Source organism: Podarcis bocagei, assembly GCF_964188305.1.
Source record: "Podarcis bocagei genome assembly, chromosome: 13".
NCBI lineage: Eukaryota > Metazoa > Chordata > Lepidosauria > Squamata > Lacertidae > Podarcis > Podarcis bocagei.
Window position 1 is genome coordinate 9,910,375 of NC_138138.1, and position 12,512 is coordinate 9,922,886.

The window sequence follows — 12,512 nt, forward strand, 5'->3', positions numbered from 1 at the left end:
CTGTGAGATGCATTATCACTCTGACCATGTCATAGGAAACTGAATTCCTTGCTTCTCTACTTTGTGCAATGCCAATGATTCTGTTGTGCATGTTGCAGTTTTTATTTATAAATTCTGTTACACGTTCTGCATAATTTTTATTTTTTTAAAATTGTTTCACCCCAAAATTTCAAGCAGTGACCTCCTGGCTCTGTACGCTCAAGTCCTTTCAAGTCAGCTAAGTGAACAAGGCCTTACATATTTTGCATTTTTGAGGATTGTAAGCCATGAAGTGATGGAAGTGAGAGCTGGACCATAAAGAAGGCTGATCGCCAAAGAATTGATGCTTTTGAATTATGGTGCTGGAGGAGACTCTTGAGAGTCCCATGGACTGCAAGAAGATCAAACCTATCCATTCTTAAGGAAATCAGCCCTGAGTGCTCCCTGGAAGGACAGATCCTGAAGCTGAGGCTCCAATACTTTGGCCACCTCATGAGAAGAGAAGACCCCCTGGAAAAGACCCTGATGCTGGGAAAGATGGAGGGCACAAGGAGAAGGGGACGACAGAGGACGAGATGGCTGGACAGTGTTCTCGAAGCTACTAACATGAGTTTGACCAAACTGCGGGAGGCAGTGGAAGACAGGAGTGTCTGGCGTGCTCTGGTACATGGGGACACGAAGAGTCGGACATGACTAAATGACTAAACAACAACAAGCTATGGAAGCAAAGTGGCAAATGTATTCAAATGCAGTACGCAATTACCACCATCCCTCTCCATTCTTATTAAGTCCATCAAGATCTTTATCACTCTCATGTAAGCTGCCCAAATCACAAGGATTTGAGTTGCCACTGTGTTCAGCACTGAAGTTCACTATGGCATCTCTACATTTCTGTTCATTTGAAAAATGGGTATGAGGCTTTCCACCCCACCGTAAAGGTCATCTCCCTTGGCTTGACCTCTACACCAAGAAAACATTTATTATACTCTGTGGCAGTTTTTTTAAAAGAATTTCCACACAGAGCTCATGATGATTGCTCACCAGCTATGACTCCAACATGGGCCATTGAATTTGCCATACTGCTGCATGTATAATTATCTGCCTTCCGTCATAGCATGCATACTCTTAAATACCTACAGGCCCAATTCTGTACACAGGTCATGCAAGCCAGCACTGTCAATTGACAGGAGATGTAATGTGGTTTTAATTGGTAAAAACAGCATGGGAGTCCAAAGCCATGGGCATAATTTCTGGTGCTTTTGTCATTGGAGTCCTCACAGTACTTCATCCATGATATACAAACCAGCAATTGTTAAGCACAGCTCCTTTCCTTGAATCTGATACATAATATGTTGAAATCGAGTCAGTACTTTCATTTCATTGGGAATGGCAGCTGCCCATATCTTTTGTCACTCTACATACAACTGATCTGGTACAGCTGCCTATTTTTAACACACCAATAAAATCAAAAAAATAAATGACATGGTGGCACTTGTGATACAAGTAAAAGCACAAGATTTTAAATCCAAGTCATTTCCTCTGTAACTCAGGACACATGGACACACATGCTCCTTGCTCAAGAGACTGGTAATATTATAAACACATGGGCAGAGCACTGTGCATCAGATTGGGACAATCTGCTATTGCTACTAAACTGCATCTGGTGTTAACCATAAAACTAAAGCAATAACAGCTTGTGCCACTTTGCAAGTTCAACATAATACAGGACAGTGGTGTGTTGCCTGGTTCTACTGATCACAAAAAATAAAAAGTAAGGAGGATGCATTTTATTCAGCTACCCTTTATTAGCAAATGTGCATATTTAGAACATGGAAGTTTCAGCTTTTGACAGAAACAAAATCAGGGCAACTTTGGACGTTAAACTTTGGTATGTGCCTAAGGTTTTTTAAGTGAGCATATCAAGTGCTACAAATATGTCTTGAAACATGCACATCATGCAAGCACACTTGTCAAGAGACTGTGGGTGGCTGTGAATCCATGTGGGTAAATCCTATGTAGCAAACACATGATGTGCAAAGTGGCCCTCACAGATCTACAATGGCTTAGGTGAAAACACACTAGTTTGTCTTGCTTTTCCAGGAACTGCTGTCTGAATGTGTTCCTTCTTTTACGGAAAGCGAAACCAGCCCTGTCAGTTGTAACATTTATCATCTCTTTTTGTCCTTTACTAATCATCCAGCATCCAGAATGATATTCAGAAGTCCCAAAATTTCCCTATGAATTCCCCTACATTTGGTAATTTTTGAAGCCTTTGTCCCTCTTCACAGAGTGTTTGACTACAGCCGGCATGTAACATAGTGGACATCGTCAGATAATACTCACCAGGGGCACCTGTATACATTATAGAGAATACATTAATTGTTATTGTAGCAGCGTAGAAGACTGGAAGGGCTCGAAGACCATTGGGCACAGGGTCTTCCTGTATAAAGAAGAAAAGAAGATAAAATATCACAGCTTTGGAGATACTGCATCAGATACAGTCAGTCCAAAAATTCAACTCACTCCAAATAAGGAGGCCCTGAATATCTGCTAGCAAAAATCCAGCCTTTATTACCCAAATATGGCACAAAGCAAAAAAGAAAAATGTGGCTTCTGAATTCTGAAATCAGCCCCAAATTAAAAAATGAGGACAGACAACAGCGAACGGCTGGATGAGTTAAAACCGTAAGAGGCACCTTCAGCTGGTTCTGTTGTCCCCAGTGTAAGAGGCAACAACGCCCAAACAAATATTGTCACAGACACACAGAAACACAAGTGTCACCCTGTTGCTGGACAGGGCCCCTATTTCCATGAGTAATAAACAATTGTGAAAATGGTTGCACTAGATCCTGGGGACGGTGTACAGACAGATTCCTAGGCAGACAGGATCTGACAGTCTGAGTTATATCCCTTATGAGTCCGTTCTGTTCCCTAGTCTGTCATTCCCTCTCACTGGTTTGCCCATTTAGAGACGCACACAGTTTTAGAGTGTAGAAAATTATCTTGTTAGGAGACAGAAAGATTAAAGCACTTTACCTCCCTAGGGAGAATTGGCAGGAAAGGGAAATTATCAGGAGGTCTATGAGCTTTACCCTTCCTTGCCTCATAACCAAGGGAGTGTTTTGATTAGAGCAGGAGGCAGGCTGCCAAACTACATATCAGTATCACGGCAAAACAGAAATCTATGTTCACTGTCCTTATGCAGTAATTGCTGGGAGGAGTGGAACCACAAAGAATAAATGCTTCTTCGGGGCTGGTCTCCAAGAACTTTCAGTATCCCTACATGCACCATGCTATCTCTTGCTTTCCTCCAGGTTGATGGTAAGAGCACAGGGAGGAGTGGAACCACAAAGAATAAATGCTTCTTCGGGGCTGGTCTCCAAGAACTTTCAGTATCCCTACATGCACCATGCTATCTCTTGCTTTCCTCCAGGTTGATGGTAAGAACACAGGCTGCCAGGAAACCACCTCTCTTTTTAATGAATTTGTTTAACTGGAAGTTCAAGCAAGCAAGCAAGCAAGCAAAATAGCCCTAAGGGAAGGACCATAAGCTCATTGGCAGAGTATCTGTTTGCATGAAGAACGTTTCAGGTTCAATACCTGGCATTTGCTGAGCTAGACGGAACCCAGTGGTCTGACTCAGTATGGTAGTTCCCTGTGCTCCTAAAAGAGACATATTTTTTATTCCAATTGAAGTTGGCTTGTTTCAATCCAGCCGCAGTTAAGATTAACCACAGGTTCCAATGAAATGAACCATGGGAGAAAACGTTGTTTAGCTCCTCATGGGTGAGCACAGTCACTGAATACTGGATCTGTCCACCATATGAAGTCTTCATTTAAAAATTAATTGCGCTGAAACTTTAAACCTCGAGGGACTTTGAAATAAACACTTAATGTTGCCTCCCTATATACATGAAAATGCAAGGCTATCAACAATCAGCCTTCACTGGAGGGTTTGTAGTGTACAGGCGTCCCCCGCCCCACTTATGTGGAGGTTACGTTCCAGGGCCCCGTGCGCGTAAGTAGAAATTGCGTAATTGGGAAGCACCCTCTTAAAAGCCTCTTCCTACTCTTCAGCTCTCTCTCTCTCTACATAACTCTCACTTCAACTAGAATTGAATATCCAGAGCCACCTGGAGTCTGGAGAATGTGCAGAAAAGCAGCCACTGCTGCTGCGCTACCGCACGTGTCAGCTGCTAGGCGTGGAGGCTGAGCAGTGGAAACAAAAGCCCTGCTGCGCCTCCAGTCTCTTTGGGACTGCCTCCGCCCTCACTGAAATCCTCTTTGGGCTCTGGAGAGGGTCTCCTTGCGAGCCACGAGGCCTCTCCTGTCGTTTCTTGGTTTGAATTTATTTCTTTGTTTGGCTGGTTGTTTCCCAGCACCGTGGACATACATGATCGTTCATAAGTGGGGTGATGCCTGTTATCATCACAACCCTCAATTTGAATCAATTCATGGTGGCAGAAAGCAAAAGAGAGGACAGGTTTTTAAACAACTGCAGAAGTTTGAACAAAGGAAACTGGGGGTAGTGATTTTAAACAATGGCAGAGGTTTGAGCAGAGCGAGAAAAAGTGACAGGGGAGTTGGCAAATGCAGAGAGCGGGGCACAGCTTCTAGTAATATAGTAAGATTTTCACCAGCATTTCTAAAGGTTGGAAGCAACTTTTTGAAATAGAGACTTTGTGTAGGTATAAGTAGCTATTGAGAACAAATGTTACAGGACATCAAAGTTGTGGATATCACAGGCAATCAGATCAGGGTTACAGAAAGAGGTTGCAATCCTTTGTTTTGATTTACTGAGTGGATAATTTCTGTTTACAGTTTCACAGCCTCTTATTCTGAAGCTTTGGCAATTTGAAAGGGGAGAGGAATGTTTTACAGGCATTTCTGATGAGCGATGTAGCAGTGTTCCACTAAAATGGGTTGCATTTCAGTGCTGAAAGCACACACTGATCTCTGGATGCTTCAACGCTGCTAGACAGATGCCCACACCTAAAGCAACTCAGCAACAAATAGAACGGTTTCAGACTCTGAATTGTAGGTGCAGTTGATAAACTTTTCTTTATTTAGTCAACAGAGAGAAGCCGTGCACAAACAGTGGCATATATTAGTTATCCTCTACAGCTTGTAGCTGTGTATTACGTTTCAGTTTTAGAGTTATTCCAGAGTCCTTGTTAGCTCTCTGCAATATTAAAATAAGAAAAAAGGAACTGGGAAAGTGAGAAATGGCAACTCATGATCAGTGGGAGTAAGAAGCAAAATGATGCGTTTTCTTTCAGCTCTCCTCCCATACATTTGCTTCTGGGGACAGATCTAGTCCAAAAGAGGGCCAGACATGCAACCTACTGTCAGTTCGACTTATGCATGTCACTCTCTAATTTCAAAACACCATTGGCTTTCAGGCAAATTCAAATTCCATAATTAGAACCCATGAATTTATCACTTGAATGCCGATGTCCTTAACACAGGCTACTGAAACCTCATGACTGATTTGAGTCCCTTTAGGGCTTTACAAAATGTCTGCATCTTTCGTGAGAACCTTACACGATGGGAGCTCAATATTTTAACCATTTACTAAACTTACGGCAAAAATAGTTTTGCTCTTTGAACACATGGTGCATCTGATTAAAATTGTGTCCTGGGTGTCTTGACTGCCGCTGAACAATTTAAATTTCAAAAGGCAAAACAACGGGGCAGCCATCCCAAAACCCATTTTAACAATGACATTAGATAAATAGAAAATCCTTGGAAGTGACAAATAGGCTTAGGGGTAGAATAAGGATACGTGGTAGTAAATATTACGGATTAGAATATTAATAAAGGAAAAGAGGTTAGTAAATGAAAGGAGTTAATATTATTAGAAATATGAACTTGGAGAACTGTTATAAAGGTGATATAATGAAATTCAGAGGGGATTCAAGGAAGTCAGTCATCAATGTGATGAAAGTTGGATATTTGAAGAGACAATCTTTTTTTCTTGTGTGTTTAGTTTATTATAGTGTGGTGTGTGTGTTTTTTCTTTGTTGTGTAATTTGTCATGTTAGGTAAAGGTAAAGGTACCCCTGCCCGTACGGGCCAGTCTTGACAGACTCTAGGGTTGTGCACTCATCTCACTCTAGAGGCCGGGAGCCAGCGCTGTCCGCAGACACTTCCGGGTCACGTGGCCAGCGTGACAAAGCTGCTCTGGCGAACCAGAGCAGCACACGGAAATGCCGTTTACCTTCCCGCCAGAGTGGTACCTATTTATCTACTTGCACTTAAGGGTGCTTTCGAACTGCTAGGTGGGCAGGAGCTGGGACCAAACGACGGGAGCTCACCCCGCCGCGGGGATTCAAACCGCCGACCATGCGATCAGCAAGTCCTAGGCGCTGAGGTTTTACCCACAGCGCCACCCGCGTCCCTTTAATTTGTCATGTTATTTTGTGATAAATGTTGAAAAGCAATAAAAAAAAATTCGGGAAAAACCCAAAAACAATGACATTAGAAAATGCTAGTGACTGTGGCAGGTGAGGTGTGGAGGGGTGGGCCTGTTTACTGGGAAGATGCATGTTATGTGTAGGAATGCATCTCTGTGCACAGTGACACATCACAAACGGTACCACTTAGTGGAGGCTGAACCAATATTGGGGTAGCAAATGGGTTCTGCCCCCACAAAAAAAAAACCCTTTACTGTTCCCTGAAATAAGTGAACAGAGTGATTTGATTACATGGGAGTAAATAAAATGGGGAACAAAATAAAATGAGGGCTAAATCTCCTTGGGGCGGCTCCACTGCCTGGGGCAGGTTTTGCCCCCTATCACCTGTGTACCACACCGCAGCCTGTTTACTTTGATCCACATAACCCAATAAGAACCATTAGTAAAAATCCAGCCTCATTTACACACTAACACCTTGACTTCCATTTTTGGTGGAACACTAGAACCCAATGGAACCCTAGGAACTTGCATGAATATCAAGCCATTTCAAGATGAACTTAGCATTCATGAACTACACTTTGAAACTTGAATAAGTAAATGTACCTTCTGCAGATTTTAAAGAAAATCTACAGGCACTGAGATTACTAAGGGCATATGACAGCCTCTGGAGTACATTTTGAGTATGTAGTGGGTAGCTGGCGGTGAAGAACAGCAAAGCCTATTTGTCACTTACATTACAGTCTTACCGGCAACAAAAACAGGAAGCACAAATTTCGCCACTAACCTTATTTAAGATGAAGAATCTAATCAGCAGAAACAGCACACCAGACATCATACCAGATAACAATGGGGAGATAAACCAAGAAGCAACTGAATAAAAGCAAAACAAGAAGAAAAAACTGAAAATATATAATTTACAACTGTGCTAAAATCCTATCCAATAAAAATATTATAAGCTTTTGACAATGCACGTTTATTTTTTATTGATCCTGGATACTGCAAAAAAGTTGGCTTACAGGTTAGAAGAAAAAAGTGTGCGCCAACTCACAATCCTCCTGAGATTAGGCATGTTTAAGTCTCATTGATTTCAATGTGTTTTGTGCGAGATTGCATGAGAATGGAATATTTTTAGCTGGATATTTAGCATATTTTTCCCTGAAAGGCTTACCAGCTGTTAAAGTGAACGTAAAAATTGCATCTCCTCACCCACTCACCCATTATTTGAAAAATAAAAATCTATAGAAACGAGACAGTGATGATAGAAAAATCATTCAACTCAGTACTGGATACTCTATAGATAACATTGGCATTTAAGAGAGAATTGAGCATTTTTGCAAGTCCCAAACTACACAAGGGAGTTACAAAAGTTTAATTCGTAAGAAAAACTCAAGTTTTTAAGAATGATTGCTATCATGCCTGTCCTGTATGTCTTTTAAAATACAAAGAACATTCTACTGAACACAGTAGGAAAACCCATGGTTATGCCTCTAATGATGGTCTAACACCAACACAGAGTACTTTGGAACACCACAGCTTCAGATGTCATTTAAATTTGTGCTATTTTTCAGCACAAATACACTGAATTAAAAATAAAGAAATTCTACTTTAGGTCAGATGGCTTGCAGCTCTGGAAATGTGCAAGAAATGTGCACGCCCCCAACAAGCATGCACAGCACATTAAGCTTTGAAATACTAACTGTGATCACTTTAATTAGAAATGTAAAGCTATCAATTCTCACATAACTTTGGCATGGATTTAAAAACCGAGAAATAAAACAGACGTGAAACCAGAGCTTGACTTCCAATGGTCCCAGGAAAGCAGCCATAACAGCTCTGTTATCTCTCTCCATGTCAGTATTTAAAGTGCACATGAGCTCAGTTCAGACTTCACGGAACCTGATTTCCAAACTGTACTTTGGGGCACTTGCATGCTTCTTCCTCCCTTCTGTGATCTGATATGGTTTAACCATAATTAACCTCAGTTCAGATACTGTGGTATCAGGACTGCTTGAAACTATGCTGTAAAACCATGACTTGAAGAGTCATGGCATCTGAATTAGGGTTAACTAGGATTACAGGAATGGGAAGAATCAGGGGAGATCCCCAAATCTGGTTTAGAAGTCATACCCAGGACATGTGAGATAGTGTTTGTCATTTCCAGAGATAAAACTTTTTTCTTTTTTCTTTTGTCACGCCCAACCCTTTGTTGTGAAAGAATGTCATCGTACTACAGAAACAGAGACCGCCATGAGCTCCACCTCTTTCCCTAATACGTTTATTCTGGATCTAATAAAATTGTACCGTATTTTTCGCTCTATAAGATGCACCAGACCACAAGACGCACCTAGTTTTTGGAGGAAGAAAACAAGAAAAAAAATATTCTGAATCTCAGAAGCCGGAACAGCAAGAGTGAAAGCAGCAATCCCTCTTGCTGTTCTGGCTTCTGGGATAGCTGCGCAGCCTGCATTCGCTCCATAAGATGCACACACATTTCCCCTTACTTTTTAGGAGAGAAAAAGTGAGTCTTACAGAGAAAAAAATACGGTAATTTGCTATTATGTCCAAACTGGCCAATTACACTGGCCAGGAAGCCCTCCAAACCAGGATATCAAACTAAGCTTTGCAAAATCATTTGGCTATAGTTCCCAAACAAAAGTATAGCAAAATTGTACGATCATGTTTCTATAATGCCAGTTTCAGTCAATGCATGTTTGTACACAAACCTTCACAAATAAAAGGAAATGTCAATTACCAATCTTGACAAGCTCCATCCATTGAACTCCTTTTGTGCCGATTGCAACTAATGAGAATCCAATAGTGGCACCGACAATGCAGTGAGTTCCAGAGATCGGGAGCTTCAAGAACGATGCTATCAGCTGCCAAACAGCAGAGCCTAAAAGTTAAAGCGGGGACAAAATAATTAGTATAAACATTAATGGCCAAACACTTATGATAGCATTCTTGTTTGAGGGCACACCAACCCAGTCTTTCGGCATATTTTTGCTCGTAGACAGTCACAAAACATTTCTGGAAAGGATTACAGAGCTCAAGTACAAGCTTTCTCCAACACTGCTTCTATTTATTTTGCATTACAAATCGTATTCCTAATAGATTTAAACTGCATAAAGGCCACAATGCTTCTTTCGCCTTAATGAACCTCTGCCCTATTTAACGCATGTTAGCCCAGTACTGAGGTAGAATAATGGTTTTTTTGCTACACTGTCATTGGAGCCTATCCATTCACCTCCCCTTCACTACATTCTAAGCTTTCAATCTCCAAAACAGGACAAGGAATAGCAATTTAGAAACCTGGACTAGTAGAATTCTAAGGTGCCTGGATAGTCTTGCAAGTGAATGAATACGCACAAGTCCTTTAGAAAAAGAGCAAGCTATCAAAACTGGTGAAGTTGCCAACAGCCGTCTAAAATCTTAACAATCTTTATTTGTTCTGTTTTGAAAATATGCACAGACAAAGAAAATGGAAAACGATTTCATGTAATTTTATATTTTCACTTGCTATTTAATTTTTAAAAGAACACAAATTTTATATTCCCCATTAGATTCAAACCAAAGTTTTGGGGGCTTTTTTTAATGTGTCAAGTTCTCCTTTGACACCAAAGTACCTTTAGCTGGAGAGATGTTAATAATTCGGACTATATAACTGAACTTTTCAGAAATTTAGCCAGGAAAACTGCTTTATTAGTAAGATTTATCCATTCCTCTCAGTACTAGCTCTGCATCATCCCTGTCAAGAGCATCAGAGTGCATAAAACCTGGAGCATCAGAGTGCATAAAACCTGGAGTGGAAAATTTACCAGTCTGTTAAAAGGGCACGAAGGTATGCTGGAGTCGTGCTCTTTAAACAAGAGGATATTGGTCCAGATGTTAGCTTCCTGGGAGATTGTATTTTTACAAGATATAATTTATGATCTATAGCACCCCCACCCCAAAAAAATCATAGAATGCCACAATATATTGAAAAATATACACACCCCAATCTTGCCACTCCTGCCAACCTAGCAGTTCGAAAGCATGTCAAAGTGCAAGTAGATAAATAGGTACCGCTCTGGCGGGAAGGTAAACGGCGTTTCCGTGCGCTGCTCTGGTTCGCCAGAAGCAGCTTAGTCATGCTGGCCACATGACCCGGAAGCTGTCTGCAGACAAACACCGGCTCCCTCGGCCAATAAAGCGAGATGAGCGCCGCAACCCCAGAGTCGGTCATGACTGGACCTAATGGTCAGGGGTCCCCTTTACCCTTTAATTTTGCCACATGCCCCTCAAACATTAATAATAGTAGATGTAAATGATAAAAAACCCCTCACAGTTTATGACCTACCAAGATGAACACAGCCCACCAGCGAGGATGGTGAAGCTCTTGTTTTGCTGCATGCCCAGGACTGTAGGAACAGGAGGTTTGTCAAGCGCTAGGCAAGCTAAAATATATGTATGGGAAGCTGAAGCTGAAGTTGTGCTTTAACAGATCAGGCAGGACTGTCAAGCACCTGAAGACGTAGGTGCCAGCTTCAAAGTGTGAGGCCCTCAGCGTCCGGTTCCTAATGAAGTTCCCGCTGAGGCTTGCCAAATTAATTCTCCACAAAGCGGCACAGTGCAAGCTGCCATTACATGTACAGCCCAGAGCAAGATTTATTACTTTATAAGCGGTAAAGCTCTTACCCAATTTCCCTTCCAGAAGAGCCTATCTATTCTGCTTTTAAGAGCGAGCCATTAGCACCACATACAACTTCCTTTAGGAAGCCAATGAATAAAACTAATTCTTTCCTGGCGCTCCGTTCCTAAACTACTGACTTTTCTATTCCTAGCTGAGGCCTACCTTCCAAGCCACAAAGTGAAGCCACCTGCTGCGTAATTTAGGCCTCTGATTGACTTGTTTTAGGCTAAGAATAGTCTAACTAAGCAACCCTGAGCCCTACAAGAGGAATGCAGTCCAAAAGGGAGACACATGGATGGACTGGTTTAAAAGTTCCCCTTAGATTCTTCAATGAAGCAGGCGCTAAAAAACTGTGGATCTCATACACGCAGCGAAGCTGAAACTAGGTAGAAAATATTTACTGCTGTTATGAGTGTGGATTTGCTTGTGCTCAGCTATCCAACATTGACTCAGCTCTGCCTTTCTTTCAAATAATCCACATGCTGCCTTGAGATGAGATGGGCAGTTGTCTTCCCGAGCACAGAACAATGCATACACAAGTGCACCTTAAATTGTCACCTGGCCAGAATGACAGAAAGTGTTTTCAATATTACTAATGCACAAGTTAACCATAAACACACTGCATGCCTCTGGCATTCAGACCCCTCTGTATTTCCAGTTAGGAATGCTTGTGTTGGGCATTTGAATGATCATTGTGCGGTGGGGGGGATATACCTGCATGTGTGCACTCATTGCCTTTTACAAGGTTGTGAAACAATGAAAAGCAGTGTTTTTGTATTCACAGAATATCTGAGACCAAATCTACATATAGACCTGGTTCGTACATCACAATAAGCCATAGTTAAAATAAACTGTGGTTTAATGTAAAAAAGCTATAGTCTAGCTTGTTATGGAACCCAAACTCAATCTCATAGTTCATTTTCCTTCAAACCTGGGGCGTAAGTCAGGATTTGTTCTTTGTGGTTTATTTGGAGAGAAACGTACCAGGTTCAGACAGCACAAGTCATACCATTACTTGATTATTAGCAGCGCAGCAGCAGGACGAATAGAGCAAAGTGCCCAAATTTCAACAGTGTGCACCAGCATGCTTAATAATAATAATAATAATAATAATAATAATAATAATAATAATACAGTAATAAATTACTTACACCTAGCCCATCTGACTGGATTGCTCCACCATAATAAAATCACAGCAAAACATCAAACGTTTAAAACTTCCCAATACAGAGATGTGCGAACCAGGTCATACTCAACAAAGTGGCCAAACAACAATGTCTGACTGGTTGGATCTCCTGTACTCCAATCCCAATAAAATCTCAGGATTATCCAGTTATTTTTTTAAAAGTAGAGAAAATGAGTAAGTAATTACTCATTTGGTTGCCTATGGTGACCAACAGGTGACCATCAGAAATGAGCTGAACTCAGGCTCTGAGCACGTGCAGATT

At 41.4% G+C, this 12,512-nt stretch overlaps 1 protein-coding gene across 10 annotated transcripts in view; it reads right to left on the reverse strand.

The window, feature by feature from the left end:
• SLC20A2 (solute carrier family 20 member 2) overlaps positions 1-12,512 on the reverse strand; it is a 92,832-nt gene that overhangs the window by 24,141 nt on the left and 56,179 nt on the right. For all 10 annotated transcript variants that reach the window (XR_014001267.1, XR_014001268.1, XM_081166382.1 and 7 more), the window contains exons 3-5: positions 9,148-9,288; positions 7,180-7,265; positions 2,323-2,419 (exon numbers count right to left, since the gene is read on the reverse strand). Coding sequence is in view for 8 of the 10 variants with exons in the window: in XM_081166382.1 (XP_081022508.1) it covers positions 2,323-2,419; positions 7,180-7,265; positions 9,148-9,288 (324 nt within the window). In the remaining 2 variants the exon portion in view is untranslated. The remainder of the gene's footprint in view (positions 1-2,322; positions 2,420-7,179; positions 7,266-9,147; positions 9,289-12,512) is intronic.